The 24,708-nt window shown below is 38.9% G+C and overlaps 1 protein-coding gene across 1 annotated transcript in view; it reads left to right on the plus strand.

Moving 5' to 3' along the window:
* The window catches only part of LOC123755352 (zinc finger protein 271-like), a 38,963-nt gene extending 19,243 nt beyond the window's left edge, over positions 1 to 19,720 (plus strand). Inside the window, exon 2 of the mRNA XM_045737893.2 lies at positions 15,326 to 19,720. Coding sequence (XP_045593849.1) covers positions 17,213 to 18,913 — 1,701 coding nt within the window. The 5' untranslated portion in view covers positions 15,326 to 17,212 and the 3' untranslated portion in view covers positions 18,914 to 19,720. The remainder of the gene's footprint in view (positions 1 to 15,325) is intronic.
* The last annotated feature ends 4,988 nt before the right edge of the window (positions 19,721 to 24,708 follow it).

Consider the following 24,708-nt stretch of genomic DNA (forward strand, 5'->3'; position numbering starts at 1 on the left):
TATTGGAGTTAAAATTAACATAGATATATGACCGAACCTAACCAACCCTACCTAACCTAACCTAACCTATCCTTATAGGTTAGGTAGCGGAAAAAGTTAGGTTAGGTTACGTTAGGTAGGTTAGGTAGTCGAAAAAACATTAACTCATGAAAACTTGGCTTATTAGGCAAATCGGGCCTTGCATAGTAGGCTGAGAAGTGCGTTCTGGCTACTAGGTACGACATATATATATATATATATATATATATATATATATATATATATATATATATATATATATATATATATATATATGTCGTGTATATATATATATATATATGATCATATATGTGATCTTTGGTGTATTTAAATACTCCGAAATTACCATCTCTTTTAAGGGTCTGAGCGGGTGGTGGAGCGGGTTAAGGCGTACCTGTTATGCCAGTTGCTGGAAGGCTTCTGTGCTGGCTAGGGTTCGAGTCTCCTGGTGGGAAAGTGTTCTAAAGTTCTATACTTCACTCTCGTGTTTAGGAGAGTTTGCCTTAAGCATAGACACTGTGTCTTCCCATATTAACAGGGACTTGATGAAATTAACGTCTAAATGACCCCTCACTTGCTCTAGTGCTCTTGGGAGGTGTGATCTTTGGTGTATTTAAATACTCCGAAATTACCATCTCTTTTAAGGGTCTGAGCGGGTGGTGGAGCGGGTTAAGGCGTACCTGTTATGCCAGTTGCTGGAAGGCTTCTGTGCTGGCTAGGGTTCGAGTCTCCTGGTGGGAAAGTGTTCTAAAGTTCTATATATATATATATATATATATATATATATATATATATATATATATATATATATATATATATATATATATATATATATATATATATATATATATATGTCGTACCTAGTAGCCAGAACGCATTTCTCAGCCTACTATGCAAGGCCCGATTTGCCTAATAAGCCAAGTTTTCATGAATTATTGTTTTTCGACTACCTAACCTAACCCTACCTAACTTTTTCGGCTACCACTCCACCATCCACCACTCTTCCTTCCCACCATGCCCAACTTCCCTGTCCCTTTGTCCTCCCCACCATTCTCCATTCCCCCATCCTCACCGTCCCCACCATCCCAAATTCCCCCGTCCCCTCGTCCTTCCCCACCATTTCCCCATCCCTTGTCCCCTCATCCTCCCTACCATCTCTCACTTCCGTCCTCTCGTCATCCCCACTATTCTCCACTCCCTCGTCCGGTGCCTTCCCAACTGGTCTGATGTTCCCATCAGAAAATTTGGAACATCAAGTGATCTGATGTTCCTATCACTGAAATATAAGAAAAACAGTTAAAAAATGAAATGAAAATTTGAAAAAATAAACTATACTCATGAAATGAATGGTTAGGTAAACAAAACAGGTAAATTCCAAAGCAATGTCAAACTAAATAATTAAATCAAAATGAAAATAAATAAAAATCTATGAGAATTCAATTTATCAATGCATTCAGAAACATTGAAATGTAATCGTAATGTTTTAAGTATTGTGTGTGTTGCTTACGTGCAATAGATGACGCTGTTTAAAAAAAAATATGGTTTTACCTGTCGCAGGTGTGGCATCTATGCTTATACTCATGAAATGAAGAGTACGGTAAACAACAAAGCTCACTTCCAATGCAATGTCCCACAAAATAATTAAATCGAAATGAAAATCAATCAAAATTTATGAAAATTCAGTTTATCAATGAAATCGGAAACATTGAAATGGAATTGTAACATATGTTGAACTGGCGTGTGTTGCTCGTACATGCAACAAATGGCGCTGTTTTTCAAAAACGCATGTTTTTACCTGTCACAGGGTAGGCATCTATATAGTAAGTATATAAAAAAGACGGGCATATTCAAATGGAACGTTGTGTCAGAATTTCAAAGCAATCAGTGAAGAACTTTGGGAGATTACAGCATGTGTTGCTCTTACATCCAACAGATGGCGATGTTTTTCAAAAAAAGTATGTTTTCTCCGGTCACAGGTAGGGCATGTATATAGTAGGTATATAAAAACACACGCCTATTTGAATTCAATGTCGTGTCAAAATTTCAAAGCAATCGGTAAAGAGGTTTCGAAGATTTCTCTCACACGAAAAACACATGAAAAACAGTTTTTTCAGAAAAAGCATGTTTTTTACCGTCACAGACGTGACATCTATATAGTATGTATATAAAAACCTGCTCGCATGCGAATGGAAGTTCTCATCAGAAAATTGGGAACATCAAGTGATCTGATGTTCCCATCACTGAAATATGAGAAAAACAGTTAAAAAATGAAATGAAAATATGAAAAAATATGAAAATAAAGTATACTCACGAAATGACCAGTCTGGTAAAGAACACAGCTTAATTCGAATGCAATTCACACAAAATAATTAAATGAAATTGAAAATAAATCAAAATCTTTGAAAATTCAATTCATCAATGCAATCAGAAACATTGAAATGGAATTGTAACATATCTAGTATAGCATTTGTGTTACTCTTACATGCAACAGATGATGCTGTTTTTCAAGAAAAGCATAGTTTTATCTGTCACAAGAGTGGCTTCTATACTTATACTTAAGAAGTGAACAGTATGGTAAAAAATACAGCTCTATTCTAACACAATGTCTCAAAAATAATTCACTAAAATATAAAATAAATCGAAATCAATGAAAATAAAATTTATCAATGCAATTGAAAACATTAAAATGGAATTCGTGACATATCTGGTATAACGTGCATGTTGCCATTATGTGCAACAGATGGCGCTGTTATTCACAAACGCATGTTTTTACCTATCACTGAGGTGGCATCTATATAGTAGGTATATAAAAAGACGCGCCTATTTGAATGCAATGTTGTTCCAAAATTTCAAAGCACTTCATGAAGAACTTTCGGATATTACAGCGTGTGTTGCCCTTACGTCTAACAGATGGCGCTGTTTTTCAAAAACAGCATGTTTTTTCCTGTCACAGGTGAGGCATGTATATAGTAATATATAAAAAGTTGTGCCTATCCGAATGCAACGTTGTGTCAAAATTTCAAAGCAATCGGTAAAGAGGTTTTGAAGATTTCTCTCACATGAAAAACATATGAAAAACAAAGTTTTTCAGAAAAAGCATATTTTTACCGTCACAGACATGACATCTATATAGAATGTATTTAAAAACCTGCTCAGATGCGAATGGAACGTTGTGTGAAAATTTCAAAGCAATCGGTTAAGAACTTTCGGAGATTAGCGATTTTGAACAAACGAACATTTCCATTTATATATATTTATATATATATATATATATATATAATATATATATATATATATATATATACATATATATATATATATATATATATATATATATATATATATATATATATATATATATATATATATATATATATATATATATATGTCGTACCTAGTAGCCAGAACGCACTTCTCAGCCTACTATGCAAGGCCCGATTTGCCTAATGAGCCAAGTTTTCCTGAATTAATATATTTTCTCTATTTTTTTCTTATGAAATGATAAAGCTACCCATTTAATTATGTATGAGGTCAATTTTTTTTTATTGGAGTTAAAATTAACGTAAATATATGACCGAACCTAACCAACCCTACCTAACCTAACCTAACCTAACCTATCTTTATAGGTTAGGTTAGGTTAGGTGGCCGAAAAAGTTAGGTTAGGTTAGGTTAGGTAGGTTAGGTAGTCGAAAAACAATTAATTCATGAAAACTTGGCTTATTAGGCAAATCGGGCCATGCATAGTAGGCAGAGAAGTGCGTTCTGGCTATTAGGTACGACATATATATATATATAGACATATGTCGTACCTAGTAGCCAGAATGCACTTCTCGGCCTACTATGCAAGGCCCGATTTGCCTAATAAGCCAAGTTTTCCTGAATTAATATATTTTCTCTAATTTTTTCTTATGAAATGATGAAGCTACCCATTTCATTGTGTATGAGGTCAATTTTTTTTATTGTAGTTAAAATTAACGTAGATATATGACCGAACCTAATCAACCCTACCTAACCTAACCTAACCTATCTTTATAGGTTAGGTTAGGTTAGGTAGCCTAAAAAGTTAGGTTAGGTAGGTAGGTAGTCGAAAAACAATTAATTCATGAAAACTTGGCTTATTAGGCAAATCGGGCCTTGCATAGTAGGCAGATAAGTGCGTTCTGGCTATTAGGTACGACATATATATATATATATATATATATATATATATATATATATATATATATATATATATATATTATATATATATATATATATAATCTTTGGACAACACCCACCAGTGGGACTCGAACCCAGAAAGCACAACTACCTTCCAGTAGCTGGCATAACTAGTATGCTTTAACCCACTACGCCATCAGACCTTACAAAAGAAGTAGATAGTTCGAGATATATATATCTCAAACATCTCTACCTCCCGAAGGCACCAGATGAGTGAGGGGTCAGTCTGCAATTTTCGTCAAGCCACTGTCAATGTGAGAGAACTCGTGTCCAGCTTATAAGCCTATACTTGCATAAACCACAAGTGAAGATAAACAATCTTTGGACAACACCCACCAGTGGGACTCGAACCCAGAAAGCACAACTACCTTCCAGTAGCTGGCATAACTAGTATGCTTTAACCCACTACGCCATCAGACCTTACAAAAGAAGTAGATAGTTCGAGATATATATATCTCAAACATCTCTACCTCCCGAAGGCACCAGATGAGTGAGGGGTCAGTCTGCAATTTTCGTCAAGCCACTGTCAATGTGAGAGAACTCGTGTCCAGCTTATAAGCCTATACTTGCATAAACCACAAGTGAAGATAAACAATCTTTGGACAACACCCACCAGTGGGACTCGAACCCAGAAAGCACAACTACCTTCCAGTAGCTGGCATAACTAGTATGCTTTAACCCACTACGCCATCAGACCTTACAAAAGAAGTAGATAGTTCGAGATATATATATCTCAAACATCTCTACCTCCCGAAGGCACCAGATGAGTGAGGGGTCAGTCTGCAATTTTCGTCAAGCCACTGTCAATGTGAGAGAACTCGTGTCCAGCTTATAAGCCTATACTTGCATAAACCACAAGTGAAGATAAACAATCTTTGGACAACACCCACCAGTGGGACTCGAACCCAGAAAGCACAACTACCTTCCAGTAGCTGGCATAACTAGTATGCTTTAACCCACTACGCCATCAGACCTTACAAAAGAAGTAGATAGTTCGAGATATATATATCTCAAACATCTCTACCTCCCGAAGGCACCAGATGAGTGAGGGGTCAGTCTGCAATTTTCGTCAAGCCACTGTCAATGTGAGAGAACTCGTGTCCAGCTTATAAGCCTATACTTGCATAAACCACAAGTGAAGATAAACAATCTTTGGACAACACCCACCAGTGGGACTCGAACCCAGAAAGCACAACTACCTTCCAGTAGCTGGCATAACTAGTATGCTTTAACCCACTACGCCATCAGACCTTACAAAAGAAGTAGATAGTTCGAGATATATATATCTCAAACATCTCTACCTCCCGAAGGCACCAGATGAGTGAGGGGTCAGTCTGCAATTTTCGTCAAGCCACTGTCAATGTGAGAGAACTCGTGTCCAGCTTATAAGCCTATACTTGCATAAACCACAAGTGAAGATAAACAATCTTTGGACAACACCCACCAGTGGGACTCGAACCCAGAAAGCACAACTACCTTCCAGTAGCTGGCATAACTAGTATGCTTTAACCCACTACGCCATCAGACCTTACAAAAGAAGTAGATAGTTCGAGATATATATATCTCAAACATCTCTACCTCCCGAAGGCACCAGATGAGTGAGGGGTCAGTCTGCAATTTTCGTCAAGCCACTGTCAATGTGAGAGAACTCGTGTCCAGCTTATAAGCCTATACTTGCATAAACCACAAGTGAAGATAAACAATCTTTGGACAACACCCACCAGTGGGACTCGAACCCAGAAAGCACAACTACCTTCCAGTAGCTGGCATAACTAGTATGCTTTAACCCACTACGCCATCAGACCTTACAAAAGAAGTAGATAGTTCGAGATATATATATCTCAAACATCTCTACCTCCCGAAGGCACCAGATGAGTGAGGGGTCAGTCTGCAATTTTCGTCAAGCCACTGTCAATGTGAGAGAACTCGTGTCCAGCTTATAAGCCTATACTTGCATAAACCACAAGTGAAGATAAACAATCTTTGGACAACACCCACCAGTGGGACTCGAACCCAGAAAGCACAACTACCTTCCAGTAGCTGGCATAACTAGTATGCTTTAACCCACTACGCCATCAGACCTTACAAAAGAAGTAGATAGTTCGAGATATATATATCTCAAACATCTCTACCTCCCGAAGGCACCAGATGAGTGAGGGGTCAGTCTGCAATTTTCGTCAAGCCACTGTCAATGTGAGAGAACTCGTGTCCAGCTTATAAGCCTATACTTGCATAAACCACAAGTGAAGATAAACAATCTTTGGACAACACCCACCAGTGGGACTCGAACCCAGAAAGCACAACTACCTTCCAGTAGCTGGCATAACTAGTATGCTTTAACCCACTACGCCATCAGACCTTACAAAAGAAGTAGATAGTTCGAGATATATATATCTCAAACATCTCTACCTCCCGAAGGCACCAGATGAGTGAGGGGTCAGTCTGCAATTTTCGTCAAGCCACTGTCAATGTGAGAGAACTCGTGTCCAGCTTATAAGCCTATACTTGCATAAACCACAAGTGAAGATAAACAATCTTTGGACAACACCCACCAGTGGGACTCGAACCCAGAAAGCACAACTACCTTCCAGTAGCTGGCATAACTAGTATGCTTTAACCCACTACGCCATCAGACCTTACAAAAGAAGTAGATAGTTCGAGATATATATATCTCAAACATCTCTACCTCCCGAAGGCCCCAGATGAGTGAGGGGTCAGTCTGCAATTTTCGTCAAGCCACTGTCAATGTGAGAGAACTCGTGTCCAGCTTATAAGCCTATACTTGCATAAACCACAAGTGAAGATAAACAATCTTTGGACAACACCCACCAGTGGGACTCGAACCCAGAAAGCACAACTACCTTCCAGTAGCTGGCATAACTAGTATGCTTTAACCCACTACGCCATCAGACCTTACAAAAGAAGTAGATAGTTCGAGATATATATATCTCAAACATCTCTACCTCCCGAAGGCACCAGATGAGTGAGGGGTCAGTCTGCAATTTTCGTCAAGCCACTGTCAATGTGAGAGAACTCGTGTCCAGCTTATAAGCCTATACTTGCATAAACCACAAGTGAAGATAAACAATCTTTGGACAACACCCACCAGTGGGACTCGAACCCAGAAAGCACAACTACCTTCCAGTAGCTGGCATAACTAGTATGCTTTAACCCACTACGCCATCAGACTTTACAAAAGAAGTAGATAGTTCGAGATATATATATCTCAAACATCTCTACCTCCCGAAGGTACCAGATGAGTGAGGGGTCAGTCTGCAATTTTCGTCAAGCCACTGTCAATGTGAGAGAACTCGTGTCCAGCTTATAAGCCTATACTTGCATAAACCACAAGTGAAGATAAACAATCTTTGGACAACACCCACCAGTGGGACTCGAACCCAGAAAGCACAACTACCTTCCAGTAGCTGGCATAACTACTGCCAGGTAGTTGTGCTTTCTGGGTTCGAGTCCCACTGGTGGGTGTTGTCCAAAGATTGTTTATCTTCACTTGTGGTTTATGCAAGTATAGGCTTATAAGCTGGACACGAGTTCTCTCACATTGACAGTGGCTTGACGAAAATTGCAGACTGACCCCTCACTCATCTGGTGCCTTCGGGAGGTAGAGATGTTTGAGATATATATATCTCGAACTATCTACTTCTTTTGTAAGGTCTGATGGCGTAGTGGGTTAAAGCATACTAGTTATGCCAGCTACTGGAAGGTAGTTGTGCTTTCTGGGTTCGAGTCCCACTGGTGGGTGTTGTCCAAAGATTGTTTATCTTCACTTGTGGTTTATGCAAGTATAGGCTTATAAGCTGGACACGAGTTCTCTCACATTGACAGTGGCTTGACGAAAATTGCAGACTGACCCCTCACTCATCTGGTGCCTTCGGGAGGTAGAGATGTTTGAGATATATATATCTCGAACTATCTACTTCTTTTGTAAGGTCTGATGGCGTAGTGGGTTAAAGCATACTAGTTATGCCAGCTACTGGAAGGAAGTTGTGCTTTCTGGGTTCGAGTCCCACTGGTGGGTGTTGTCCAAAGATTGTTTATCTTCACTTGTGGTTTATGCAAGTATAGGCTTATAAGCTGGACACGAGTTCTCTCACATTGACAGTGGCTTGACGAAAATTGCAGACTGACCCCTCACTCATCTGGTGCCTTCGGGAGGTAGAGATGTTTGAGATATATATATCTCGAACTATCTACTTCTTTTGTAAGGTCTGATGGCGTAGTGGGTTAAAGCATACTAGTTATGCCAGCTACTGGAAGGTAGTTGTGCTTTCTGGGTTCGAGTCCCACTGGTGGGTGTTGTCCAAAGATTGTTTATCTTCACTTGTGGTTTATGCAAGTATAGGCTTATAAGCTGGACACGAGTTCTCTCACATTGACAGTGGCTTGACGAAAATTGCAGACTGACCCCTCACTCATCTGGTGCCTTCGGGAGGTAGAGATGTTTGAGATATATATATCTCGAACTATCTACTTCTTTTGTAAGGTCTGATGGCGTAGTGGGTTAAAGCATACTAGTTATGCCAGCTACTGGAAGGTAGTTGTGCTTTCTGGGTTCGAGTCCCACTGGTGGGTGTTGTCCAAAGATTGTTTATCTTCACTTGTGGTTTATGCAAGTATAGGCTTATAAGCTGGACACGAGTTCTCTCACATTGACAGTGGCTTGACGAAAATTGCAGACTGACCCCTCACTCATCTGGTGCCTTCGGGAGGTAGAGATGTTTGAGATATATATATCTCGAACTATCTACTTCTTTTGTAAGGTCTGATGGCGTAGTGGGTTAAAGCATACTAGTTATGCCAGCTACTGGAAGGTAGTTGTGCTTTCTGGGTTCGAGTCCCACTGGTGGGTGTTGTCCAAAGATTGTTTATCTTCACTTGTGGTTTATGCAAGTATAGGCTTATAAGCTGGACACGAGTTCTCTCACATTGACAGTGGCTTGACGAAAATTGCAGACTGACCCCTCACTCATCTGGTGCCTTCGGGAGGTAGAGATGTTTGAGATATATATATCTCGAACTATCTACTTCTTTTGTAAGGTCTGATGGCGTAGTGGGTTAAAGCATACTAGTTATGCCAGCTACTGGAAGGTAGTTGTGCTTTCTGGGTTCGAGTCCCACTGGTGGGTGTTGTCCAAAGATTGTTTATCTTCACTTGTGGTTTATGCAAGTATAGGCTTATAAGCTGGACACGAGTTCTCTCACATTGACAGTGGCTTGACGAAAATTGCAGACTGACCCCTCACTCATCTGGTGCCTTCGGGAGGTAGAGATGTTTGAGATATATATATCTCGAACTATCTACTTCTTTTGTAAGGTCTGATGGCGTAGTGGGTTAAAGCATACTAGTTATGCCAGCTACTGGAAGGTAGTTGTGCTTTCTGGGTTCGAGTCCCACTGGTGGGTGTTGTCCAAAGATTGTTTATCTTCACTTGTGGTTTATGCAAGTATAGGCTTATAAGCTGGACACGAGTTCTCTCACATTGACAGTGGCTTGACGAAAATTGCAGACTGACCCCTCACTCATCTGGTGCCTTCGGGAGGTAGAGATGTTTGAGATATATATATCTCGAACTATCTACTTCTTTTGTAAGGTCTGATGGCGTAGTGGGTTAAAGCATACTAGTTATGCCAGCTACTGGAAGGTAGTTGTGCTTTCTGGGTTCGAGTCCCACTGGTGGGTGTTGTCCAAAGATTGTTTATCTTCACTTGTGGTTTATGCAAGTATAGGCTTATAAGCTGGACACGAGTTCTCTCACATTGACAGTGGCTTGACGAAAATTGCAGACTGACCCCTCACTCATCTGGTGCCTTCGGGAGGTAGAGATGTTTGAGATATATATATCTCGAACTATCTACTTCTTTTGTAAGGTCTGATGGCGTAGTGGGTTAAAGCATACTAGTTATGCCAGCTACTGGAAGGTAGTTGTGCTTTCTGGGTTCGAGTCCCACTGGTGGGTGTTGTCCAAAGATTGTTTATCTTCACTTGTGGTTTATGCAAGTATAGGCTTATAAGCTGGACACGAGTTCTCTCACATTGACAGTGGCTTGACGAAAATTGCAGACTGACCCCTCACTCATCTGGTGCCTTCGGGAGGTAGAGATGTTTGAGATATATATATCTCGAACTATCTACTTCTTTTGTAAGGTCTGATGGCGTAGTGGGTTAAAGCATACTAGTTATGCCAGCTACTGGAAGGTAGTTGTGCTTTCTGGGTTCGAGTCCCACTGGTGGGTGTTGTCCAAAGATTGTTTATCTTCACTTGTGGTTTATGCAAGTATAGGCTTATAAGCTGGACACGAGTTCTCTCACATTGACAGTGGCTTGACGAAAATTGCAGACTGACCCCTCACTCATCTGGTGCCTTCGGGAGGTAGAGATGTTTGAGATATATATATCTCGAACTATCTACTTCTTTTGTAAGGTCTGATGGCGTAGTGGGTTAAAGCATACTAGTTATGCCAGCTACTGGAAGGTAGTTGTGCTTTCTGGGTTCGAGTCCCACTGGTGGGTGTTGTCCAAAGATTGTTTATCTTCACTTGTGGTTTATGCAAGTATAGGCTTATATATATATATATATATATATATATATATATATATATATATATATATATATATATATATATATATATATATATATATATGAGACAATGTCAGACCACGGAGGAAAAATGAAACAGGAATTTCCTTAAGTACTTTCGTATATTAATACATCTTCAGAAGAAGTCTCCTTCTGAAGATGTATTAATATACGAAAGTACTTAAGGAAATTCCTGTTTCATTTTTCCTCCGTGGTCTGACATTGTCACATTTTTAAATCACGTGTTTATTTTGATGATATACACACATATATATACATATATATATATATATATATATATATATATATATATATATATATATATATATATATATATATATATATATATATATATATATATGTTTCATTGAATATGACCGCATATTCTGTATTTATTATTTTCTGGTTTAGGGCTTCTATCCCTCTAACTATTTTCTTAGCATCAGGGCTTAATTGGAATAGGAGTTCTCCAAAACTCATTTTCGTACTTTTAAGGTGAAGAAAAGAAGTGATTTACTATAGAGTGTATTACACTTATTTGTATAATTTGCACGACGTTTCGAACCTCGGTTCGAAACGTCGTGCAAATTATACAAATAAGTGTAATACACTCTATAGTAAATCACTTCTTTTCTTCACCTTAAAAGTACGAAAATGAGTTTTGGAGAACTCCTATTCCAATTAAGCCCTGATGCTAAGAAAATAGTTAGAGGGATAGAAGCCCTAAACCAGAAAATAATAAATACAGAATATGCGGTCATATTCAATGAAACATGTTTGAAAGAAAACCTGCTGCCAGTATACACCAATATATATATATATATATATATATATATATATATATATATATATATATATATATATATATATATATATATATATATATATGTATATATATATATATATATATATATATATATATATATATATATATATATATATATATATATGTATATATATATGTATATATATATATATATATATATATATATATATATATATATATATATATATATATATATATATATATAACCGGTGGGGTGGTTCAAATAGCCTCGACTATCACCTCATTATGTCCGGTCGTGATGGTCAAGTAGATTAAGGCGTCTTGTACATACCAGTTGCGTTGCTTCTGGGAGTATGGGTTCGAGTCACTTCTGGGGTGTGAGTTTTCAGTTGCATATTGTCCTGGGGACCATTCAGGCTTGTTCGCATATATATATATATATATATATATATATATATATATATATATATATATATATATATATATATATATATATATATATTCCTGTAAAATAGTCTAATAGGGGGTATAGGTGTTGTGTTAGTTGTCTCTTCAGAGGTTGCATAAGAAGGAAAGTGAAAAGTCATGCAACCTCTGAAGAGACAACTAACACAACACCTATACCCCCTATTAGACTATTTTACAGGAACTTCTTTTCCACAACTCATAAAACGGAGGAAAGGGTCCTGAAAGATATTGTTAATAGAAACGTTATCCCTACAGACAAAAATCAGAGGATGCAACTGACGATTTACTATAAAACCAGAAGAACGGCCAGCCTACTCATGAGAAACTCTCCAGACACAAAACAGAACGCTTTAAAAGAGACTAACGTTGTCTATGCCTTCAAATGCCCACTTGGGGACTGTAAGCTCCAAAAAACCCAGTATATAGGCAAGACAACAACATCTCTTTCTAGGCGTTTAACGATGCATAAGCAACAGGGCTCCATTAAGGAACATATAATCTCTTCCCACAACCAAACCATCGCCAGAGAAATCCTAGTAAACAACACAGAAATCATCGATAGATACAGCGATAGCAGGCGGCTTGACGTTTGCGAGGCACTACACATCAAGAAGTCAACACCAGCAATCAACAGCCAATTATTGCACAACTATATTCTACCCACCTCAAGACTCCGCTCCAATATAGAAGCATCAAGAAATATGGACCAATAGGCTTTCTACAAACACTTCTATTCAATACCCATTGTTTGTGTTCTGTCTTGTGTTGATACTTTTAATACCCTATTAATATCCCCTCTTGTTCTGTCTTGTGTTAATGCCACATCACCCCTCCCACCTCACTCAAATGTAGATATAAAATCGGAGATACGTAAGTTCTATTCAGTTGTGTATTTGTGAACTAAAGTCTTTGAAAATGTAATAAGTTTTACGAAACGCGCCCGTGTCGCGTCAGACTAGAAATAAAAATGAATTTTGGAGAATTAATTTTTGATTTACCTCCAACAGTGAAGCGTAATGTACGAAAGATTGAGAAAATTCGTGTTAGAATTATTAATCTTACTTTTTCGGTCATATTTAATAATATATATATATATATATATATATATATATATATATATATATATATATATATATATATATATATATATATATATATATATATATATATATATATGCAAGAATGATCACAAAAACACTGATCCAAGTATGCAGAATAACCACATATGAAAAATAGAAAATGCTTAACGCGTTTTCGGCTAATTCGCCTTCATCTACTACTTCTACTTCGACTTGATTCTACTTTGCTCTGATGAAGGCGAATTAGCCGAAAACGCGTTAAGCATTTTCTTTTTTTCATATGTGGTTATTCTGCATATATATGTATATTTATATATATATATATATATATATATATATATATATATATATATATATATATGTGTGTGTGTGTGTGTGTGTGTGTGTGTGTGTGTGTGTGTGTGTGTGTGTGTGTGTGTGTGTGTGTGTAGTATTTTCCTAGCAGGCATTTAATTGTTCTTTAATTTACTTATATTGAATTATTGATATATTGAATTTACTTTAATTTATTAGTATTACTTCAAAGTGGACTGTATATTTAAAAGTTATCCTGCTAGGCGTTTTCCTGATCACAAGTATGGGGGGTGTTACATACATAGCTTATTAATCAAATAAACTACTGAATAAGGTTCTACTATTTAAATGGGTTCGTATTACAGCTAAAATATATTAATTAGATATTGGTCTCAGCTGTCTGGTTGCTAGTGTGAGAGCTGGTCTTCCTACATCAGACTATGGTTTGCCACATGAGGTCCGTCCTGGACTTGAATTAATGGCAGCTGTTGGTCCTTGTTAGAGCTAGTATCTGTACAGTATTTTGTAGGTGTTAACAGCTTTCTGTGATTATCTTCAGTTCGTCAAAGGTTACCTGCCGAATATTTACACCGTAACAATTGCACAACAATATAGTCAATAAAATATGACGTTTAATAATGGGGATTATGTTATTGGTAAAACCAGGCTCACCATTGTTTGGTGCTCTCATGCAGCATAATCATATAAGCAAAATTATACAATGAAATAACAGCTCTACAAAGCACTTAGTATACTGTATGGATATTATGTCTTCCCTGGTTGATAGATTAGGTCGTTGTGGTAAAATCATTGATGGGCGATCTATATTTGAGATCTTTGTAGTGTTGCATAGTACCGACCTCTCTCTGAAAGCCTATGTTTACATACAATCTAGCCAGCTGAATCCTTCCTGGGAGCGGCGTCTCGGAGAGCCAGATTCACGAAGCAGTTACGCAAGTACTTACGAACGTATACATCTTTCTTCAATCTTTGACGGCTTTAGTTGCTTTTATTAAACATTTTACAAGCATGAAAACTACCCAATAAACTGTTGTTATTGTTATGAATAGCCTCCTGGTGCATCGGAGCTCATTAACTGTCTAATAATTGTTAACAAAGCCTCCAAAGATTGAGAACAGATGTACAGGGGCCAGATTCACGAAGCTGTTACGAAATCACTTACTAACCTTTACATATTTTCTCAATCTTTGGCGGCTTTGTTTACAATTATTACACAGTTAATGAGCTTCGAAGCACCAGGAGGTTGTTTATAACAATAACAACAGTTGATTAGAAGGTTTTCACAGTTGTGAACTGTTTAATAAATGTAACCAAAGCCGTCGAAGATTGAGGAAAGGTGTACACGTTCGTAAATACTCAGGTACCTGCTTCGTGAATCTGACCCCAAGTTCGTAAGTGCTTGCGTAACTGCTGCGTGAATCTGGCCAGAAATGTTGTTCTATTTCTGACTTATTGACTTAGGGAGCTAGACTTTAGTTTTATTGATATATATATTTGATCCAGTCATTTAGAATACTGTTTTATTAAGTTTAATCACTAGACTGTTAGTTTAAAGGATACTAATTGTGCTTAAATAATTGTTTTGATGTCAATTATTTAAAATTTCTCGTTTTCTGTAATCCTTTATGACTAACTAATTTTAGTATGTTAATATTTAGTGTCGTAATTTCCGACATATGTGTTAGAACATCTACTTCCTAATGTGTATAGTCATGTGCCTTGTATGTGATAGACCACATACTTCGTAATGTCTAGACATGTGAAATACCTTTTAACTAAAATATAAAGCTTTAAAATATTACAGAATACTTACATAAAACTTAATATCTCAATTTTTTTTACAGTTCCTGTGTCACCATAGTGTCAACACCAGGAACACTTGGTCCATGTGTTAACACCCAGGTCTACATAGTTCGTGGAGTGTCAACACCCAAGACCACATGGGCCACGTTTTGTCAGAAATACTGTAAACACATTGTGTCAACAATATGTGGATGACATCCTCTGGGCTAACACTTAACATGCTGCAGCGCGCCCCAACATCCTGGCTGTAATATAACGTCCTCAGAGCTAACACTTAACATGCTGCAGCGCGCCTCAACATCCTGGCTGTAATATAACGTCCTCAGAGCCAACACTTAAAATGCTGCAGCGAGCCTCAACATCTTGGCTGTAATATAACGTCATCAGAGCCAACACTTAACATGCTGCAGCGCGCCTCAGCATCCTGGCTACCACGTCCATAACTGCCTTTACGCGTTACTTCATTCTTGCACATATTGATGTCCAGCATTATTGCACATTTCTAAAAAGATTATTCATGCACTTCTAGTTCTGAGCATGTATAGTCAATAAGGTGAGGGTTTCTCATTCTGAACATGTATAGTTAGTATAGGGTTGCAGTGTATCATACTGAACATGTATAATATAGGGTGGGGGCATGTCATGCTGAGCATGCATAGTCAATATAGTGTGGACGTATGTCAACATTGTGAAGACGGTCGAGCCCTGAGAACAACGCAGAGGTATTAATTAAGAAACACAATACAACATTTTACATTGTGAAGACTACTTAATTTTGTATATAAATCTGATGCACAATGTAATAAAGGCATCTCATTCAAGAACTGAGTGAAGTAATTTTGTTGTATTATGTAAATAATGTCCCCACTTGACGTAGTCCCTTATCGTTGTACCTTGATGTGCCACACTCTGGTTCACAACTGTATTAAGTGCTTGCGGTGGTCTTGACAACTTGAAACATGGATGGCAAGAGATGAAAGTCTGAAGTGAATTGTGAGATCATTCATAGAAAAGTGCCATATTAAGGCCTATTGATTAAAATAATTACAACTTTAGTGCACTACTTGTGCTTTATGCAACAACCCCGAATGTACAGTGTTGCCAGGCTCTGTACTCAGCATAGTGACGTACAGTGTTGCCAGGCTCTGTACTCAGCATAGTGACGTACAGTGTTGCCAGGCTCTGTACTCAGCATAGTGACGTACAGTGTTGCCAGGCTCTGTACTCAGCATAGTGACGTACAGTGTTGCCAGGCTCTGTACTCAGCATAATGATGCACAGTGTCGCCAGGGCCTATACAGGGCATAATGCAGGTTCACTGAGTCTATATTTCCTGTGAACAATTTCAAATAGTAACTAAACTGTGCTCAATATCGTAGAAGTATTTCATATAGATACTACATTTGTGTCATGTGGGATTATATTTCCTAGCTTAAGGATTTCACCAAGTAAAATGTAAGTAGATTAAGAGGAATATATTAAAATGTTAGTAGAGTGCTTGACAAAATGTATAATATAAGTAGACTATTGGGAAGACTTCATTTTGTAAAATAAAATTCAGAGAGATAATACAGTCAAACTAGATTAACAGAACGATAAAATCTGTAATAAAGTTGTTTCGTAGAGATTGTTCCTATTATAAGTGATAATTAAAACATAAGAGGCCTTGGCGTAGCAAACTTCCATCAGTGACATGATTATTTTATTTATAAAAATATATAATAAAACTATGTTGCTGATGAAACTAACTGGATGAAGAATAACTATTCCTCATAATTAATATACATGATGAAATATGATATACAACTATTTGTGTTGATAATATTTATTTTTTGTCATGGTCAACTAATAGAAAATAAGTGAGTTCTCACGAGAAACTCTCGGCATTGTCTCTAAAAGAAATTAAATAGCATCCATGTTGATAAATCATGGAAGATGACAAAGATGAGGAGTCATATCAGTGTTCGCAATGTTTAAAAGATTTTGACGAAAAGTCTTTTCTAATACAACATATGAAAGTTCATGTGAAAAAGAAATCATATCAATGCTCTGAATGTTCAAAAGAATTTTATGAAAAAGCCCATTTAATACGACACATGAAAGTTCATACAGGAGAGAAACCATATCACTGTACAGAGTGTCTAAAAAAATTTGCCTATAAATCATCTGTAGTGAAACATATGAGAATTCATTCAGGAGAGAAACCGTATCATTGTACAAAGTGTCTAAAAGATTTTTCCCAAAAATCACACCTAATACGACACATGAGAGTTCATAGACGAGAGAAACCATATCAGTGTTCAGTTTGTTCAAAATGCTTTTATGATAAGTCACTTCTAAACTCACACATGCGAGTGCATACTGGAGAGAGACCTTATCAGTGCTTAGAATGTTCAAAAAAGTTTTCTGATAAGTCATACCTAATACGACACTCAAGAGTTCATTCAGGTGTTAAACCATATCAGTGTTCAACGTGCCTTAAAAATTTTGCCCAAAAATCTTACCTAATACAACACATAAGAATTCATTCTGGAGAAAAACCCTATGAATGTTTGGTGTGTCATAAGAACTTTTCCCAAAAGTCGTATTTAATACAACACATTAGAGTTCACACAGGAGAAAAACCATATAAATGTTTAATGTGTCTTAAGGACTTTTCCCAAAAATCAAATCTAATGCAACACAGGAGAGTTCATGCAGAAGAAAAACTATATCAGTGTTCAGTATGTTCAAAAGAATTTCCAAGAAAATCACATTTAATAAAGCATATGACAGATCATTCGGAATACAAACTAAATCAGTGTTCAGTGTGTTTAAAAGACTTTTACGATAAATCTCATCTGTTGCGACACCTTAAAGTTCACACAGGTGAAAAACCGTACCAATGTTCATATTGTTCAAAAGAATTTTCTGAAAAGTCAAATTTAATAAAACACTCGAGAGTTCATTCAGGAGAGAAACCATTTCAATGTTCAACGTGCTCTAAAGATTTTTCCCAAAAGTCACATCTTGTGCAACACATGAAAGTTCACACAGGAGAGAAACCATATCACTGTTCAGAGTGTACAAAACACTTTAATATAAAGTCCCATCTCGTCAAGCATATGAAAGTTCACACAGGAGAAAAAATATATCAATGTTCTGAGTGCTCGAAAGACTTTCCTAAAAAATCTGATATTATAAAACATATGCGAATTCACACAGGAGAAAAACCATATCAGTGTTCTGAGTGCCTAAAAGACTTTTCTCAAAAATCACATCTAGTACAACACATTAGAATTCACACAGGGGAGAAACCATATCACTGTTCATTATGTTCAAAATGTTTTTCTGGGAAATCTCATTTAATACTACACATGAGAGTTCACACAGGAGAAAAACCATACCAGTGCTTAGTGTGCCTTAAAGAATTTTCCCATAAATCAACTTTAACAAAACACACGAGAATTCATACAGGAGAGAAGCCTTATAAATGTTCACAGTGTTCAAGAAACTTTTCTGTGACCTCACATCTTATACAACATATGAGAGTTCATACTGGCGAAAAACCGTATCAATGTTTAAAGTGTTTAAAACACTTTTCCCAAAAATCAACTCTAATAAAACACATGAGAGTACACACACAGTAAAGAGTTCATAATAATACATATGAGTGTGCACACAGTAAAGAGTTCATAATAAAACACATGAGTGTTTTTTATTATGAACTCTTTACTGTGCACACTCATGTGATTTATTGTGAACTCTTTACTGTACTCACCAATTAGGTGAATACAGTAAAGAGTTCACAATAAATCACATGAGTGTGCACAGTAAAGAGTTCATAATAAAACACATGAGAGTGCACACAGTAAAGAGTTCATAATAAAACACATCAAATCAAATCAAATCAAATGTTTATTTAGGTAAGGTACATACATACAAGAGATTTTACAAAGAGTGATGGATTTATAGATAGGGCTAGTACATACAATGCCTAAAGCAAAGCATTTCGGGCATGAAAAACTTAAATGACTAAAGCTTAATACTAATTGAGCATAAAGAGTAAAATGAAAACATGGAATAAAAACATAGCTGAAAAAGCAGCACAAATACAATTCTGTCGACAAACAGTTCTCTTTAAAAAAAAACAGACATTGGTTGACAATAGAGGGGTAAGGTAGGTTACAGGGAATTTATTAGGTATAACATAAATGTGCACACAGTAAAGAGTTCATAATATAATTCAGAGTTCATAACATCAAAAGAATATCATCAGCGGCGTACGTAAGGCTGGCTTACATAAGAACTGCCTTTAGAAATCTGTGTAAGGAATCATTCAAAATCTTGTATATCACATATATCAGACCAATCCTGAAGTATACAGATCCAGCCTGGAGTCTATACCACATGAAAGTACATACAGTAAAGAGTTCATAATAAAATCCTTTCTGAAACTTTGTATTTATTTTAACATTGGTGATACAGGGTTGTACAAAAGTTGTACAGGGTTGTACAACCGTTGTTATCTGTTGTATCTGAAGTCGCATGGTGCCTAACCTTCCTTTTGATGATTTCCTAGACATATCCATTAAAGTATCCATTAATGGTCAGGACCTGCCTTACTCTACCGAGTTCCTCGTCGACCTGCTTCCTATTGGAGCTGTGTGTGAGGACACGGTTGACGTAGGCATTGACAACACTCCGCTTGTACCTATCAGGGCACTCACGTTTAGCATTAATAAAGCACATTCCCATGGTGGTCCCCTTAGTATAAACTGCAGTGTTAAAGCCACCATTCCTTTCCCAGACTATTACATCTAGGAAAGGTAGTCTTCCTCCACTCTCAATCTCGCAAGGGAACCTTAGCATTGAACTTCGTTCGAATGCATCCTTAAGCAGCAGCAAGTGCTCAATATCAGGTACCTGCAGAAATATATCGTCTGCAAATCTACAGTATACAGTCGACTTTAGGCCCATGTCAACGAGGACTTTCTGTTCAACGGTACCCACGTAAAAATTAGCAAATAGGACTCCAAGTGGGACCCCATAGCAATGCCGTCTACTTGCTTACACATGCGCCCATAAGGACTCGATGAACTCTGTCCATCATAATTTCAATAGTCTCATCTACGGGCACATTGGTGAACAGCTACTCTATATCAAGAGACGTTCTCACTCCTGATGCCTGCGTCCCCCGGCAATAAGTCAACAAATTTCCGTGGAGACCTATGGCTGAAATTGTGGCAGGTATGGAGTTACTATGGAGTTGAGTCGCTTAGCCAGTCTGTACGTGGGCGTTGGTCACTGGCTGATTTTTTTTTTTTTTTTGCATGGACATTCCTGCGCGGGCCCTAAGCCTCTGGCTGGCCCACTAAGTGTTGCTTGTTTCTGTTTTACTTGGGCGGAGTATGAGTATTTATGACTCGTATGGTCGCTTCAGTAAGATTTTGCCATATGTGTTTAACAACTTCTGCTCTGTTGAATCTAAGTTGAAGTCTTAATGGGTTTGTAACTGTGCACTGTGTTAGATAATGTTCCAGTGGTCTGTCGAGCATTTCTCCACAGTGTTGACATTTCCTCTCATCTTCCGGAACCTGTAAGCCTATTTCCCATGCACATGGATATCCAAGCCTGATGCGATGTAAGTGTACTTCTGTTGCTCTACTGCTCCCTTTCATCAAACTAAGTGTCTCAGAGTTGGTTGAATTCTTGTACCAACCCACAGATCCTGATGTTGCAACTGCTGTGTTGTGGTCACTGTACATCTTTTACATTGCTGTATGTATGTAAATGTCTACATTTCTTCTCTTAGTTGCAAGTTTTGCAGCTTCGTCTGCAATGTCATTTCCTATTATTCCCACATGACTTGGCACCCAGTTGATAAGTACCCGCCGGCCTTGTCGTTTGAGTGTTTGCATTAATGATATGACATTTGTGATCAGATGTATGTTATCACATATGTGTTCTTGTTGCAAGGTTTCAATGGTGGTTCTCGAATCTGTATGTATGATAACATGTTGTCGGTATTCAGCAAGAGCATGTTCCAAAGCCTTTTGAATGGCTAGCATCTCTGTAAAGTCGAACACCCATTTGAGAATCTCCAACTATTTACAGAGTTTCCTACTTTAACTGCAGCTCCGGTTTCTTGTCCCTCCTGGCTGATGATGGGATGAAGTGGGTTTCCAGGTTTGCAGGTCTTGTAGTCTCATATGTATATTCAAATTTGTACTCTCCAGTAGCTTCCGGCAGGTGAAGTCCAGACATTTTGTCATTAACAGTTCCAACCAATCTGTTTACCTTTGTTTTTAGCTCGGCTGTAGTGTCCCTAGTGATCCTTTTAAATTTAGTTTAATCAGAAAGGATGAGGTTTATTTTCTCCATATATTCATTCTTTATAAGCATAATATATTAGCGATTTATGACCTCTTGTGACAAGTATTTCCTTGTTCTCACGAAGCTTCTTAGCTGCCGCTCTTAGCTCAGGCGACAGTATTGTGCTTCTGTGGTTACCACCAGTCTTTCCTCCATCCGCCAGAAGCTCTGCTTAGAATGTATCCTTGGTAGTGACCAAGGATACCTTTAGTGGTGACCTTCCTTTGGCAGTGACCTTCCTTCGCGTCTCAAGGTAGCATATATCTGTAACACGGGAAGGGTGTTCTCGTAATGTTCTTTCCTGCTTTTTCCCCCTCTACCCGTATTCTTACTTTTTATTCACTACAAGGGACTCCAAAACTTTTACTAAAGCCGACTCCACGCCACGTGGTCCTAAGACGATTGACCGACTTAGGATTCTACAACCCGTATGACGTGACATAGGCTTCGAGCAAAACTCTAGAGTCGCCTCCGCCGCCACCACCAGACCAGTAACACAGAGCAATGATCGAGGCCTGGATCGATCATGCTAATTAATCAACCTTGGGGCTTGATCCCCACTATAACCGATGATCTTGGAACTTGAGTGTGGAATTAATTAAACGGGAATGATGAATTCCGATTCGATGTTAGAATTGGCGATCAATTCAACTCTGCCTCGTGTGGACCACGTGACGAGGACCAATTCATATACATATAACAAACACATGGAAATAATAAAAATGCAAATTTACTAGCTATTAATTTATTAAAAGAAAAACTAAAACAAAATCTAAATGTGTGCATTCCCTATCAATCTACCACTCCCTACTTGGCAATGAATTGACTATCCCTATAAGAACTCATAAAGCAACTCTACCTTGGGCGAGCAGCTAGATGTTCGTGCTGTCGGGAGGCCGATGATGGTAAGGCCACCTGCCCGAGTTGTTTCTCAAACCACACTAACTGTCCTCTCTCTGGTCTTCCCCAGACTAGAGCATTGTATTGTTCCGCTTCGTTTACCAAGTTACTTAGCAAGGTTTAAGTTATAACAATTAACCTCTGTTGTACTTAATTGATCCAGATTGGTTGAATTATTTTACTGAAGTTAAATTACACAAGCATCTAACGGCAGAGCTGTTCCCGATCACCAAATGGCTATTTGACCTTTGAGAAATAGTGGACATGTCAACTCTGATGACCTATGACCGCCGGTCACTCCGCCTAACAACTTAGATCTGGTTCGCGACGTCACTGATGGTGACTTAACTCAAGTCTCCTAATAATTAGAATACTCTTGGTACTATAACCAGGAATATTATACAATACCATTTTAATACAAAATGAATAAAGGCTAATTTCTCTAAATAAGTGAATACTATAGAATGGTTCATTATACAAAACTCTGAATAAGGCGTCAATTATTTTCACCGCGAATTCCCAGGGGTCAGGTCCCGGGTCACCACGCGGGTCCAGCTTCCCATTCTCCCTTGTAGATAAAACATTCTGAATAATTCTTACAACCAGCCTAGTTTGTTACATATCATCCAGCAGGATCTTCATCTCTACCTTCCGGGACATCTCATTTATTCTGGACATAACGTGACCGAGTATTCCCAAATTAAAGAGAGTGATTTGGAGATGCTGAATTATTCACATCGAAGAGAATCTTCATGATCTGTTATTCATATCCATGATAATCAGACACGTTCTCTTATGATATTGATATCCATGGCAGAGCAGAGAACGCCACATCAGTTAGTCACATCTCATTCAGGCAATCTGAATCTTCTAACACCACTCATGTCCCCATCCAGACGCAGAAATATGTAGGTTACATACATATTGCTTAATATGTAATATGAGAACGTGTGGCGCCAGGGACCATGCCCGGTGGTCCACTGAATGTTCCATGAAAACAATAAGTTATTCACATATCCCACCATTCCCCAAGCACCCAGCCTCATCACCTCTATCTCCCACCACCCAGCCTCATCACCTCTATCTCCCACCACCCAGCCTCATCACCACCATCCGTCGAGCACTCAGCCTCACCACCACCATACCCTCACAACCCAGCCTCATCACTACCATCCCCCCTGAGCACCCAGCCTCATCACCACAATCCGCCGAGCATCCAGCCTCATCAACACCATTCCCCAAGCACCCAGCCTCATCACCTCTATCTCCCACCACCCAGCCTCATCACCACCATCCCCCAGCACTCTGCCTCATCACCACCATCCCCAGCACTCTGCCTCATCACCACCATCCCCTAGCACTCTGCCTCATCACCAGCATCCCCCGAGCACGCAGCCTCATCACCACCATACCCCAGCACCCAGCCTCATCACTACCATCCCCCAGCACCCAGCCTCATCACCACCATCCCCCATCACCCAGCCTCATCACCACCATTCCCCCAGCATCCAGCCTCATCACCACTATCTCCCACCACTCTGCGTCATCACCACCATCCCCCAGCCTCATCACCACCATCCCATGAGCACCCAGTCTCATCATCACCATCCCCCGAGCACCCAGCCTCATCACCACCATTCCACGAGCACCCAACCTCACCCCCACCATCCCCCATCACCCTGCCTCATCACCATCACCTCCCTAGCACCCAGCCTCATCACCACTATACCCCAGCCTCATCATCACCATCCCCCAGCACCCAGCCTCATCACCACCATCCCCCAGCACACAGTCTTATGACCACCATCCCCCATCACCCAGCCTCATCACCACCATCCCCCATCACCCAGCCTCATCACCACCATCCCCCAGCATCCAGCCTCATCACCACCATCCCCCATCACCCAGCCTCATCACCACCATCCCCCAGCATCCAGCCTCATCACCACTATCCCCCATCACCCAGCCTCATCACCGTCATCCCACGAGCACCCAGCCTCATCACCACCATCCCCCAGCACTGCCTCATCAACACCATGCCCCCAGCACTCTGCCTCATCACCACTATCCCCCAGCACTCTGCGTCATCACCACCATCCCCCAGCACTCTGCCTCATCTCCACCATCCCCCAGCACTCTGCCTCATCACCACCATCCCATGAGCACCCAG

The sequence above is a fragment of the Procambarus clarkii genome, chromosome 20 (assembly GCF_040958095.1).
Source record: "Procambarus clarkii isolate CNS0578487 chromosome 20, FALCON_Pclarkii_2.0, whole genome shotgun sequence".
NCBI classification, from domain to species: Eukaryota; Metazoa; Arthropoda; class Malacostraca; order Decapoda; family Cambaridae; genus Procambarus; species Procambarus clarkii.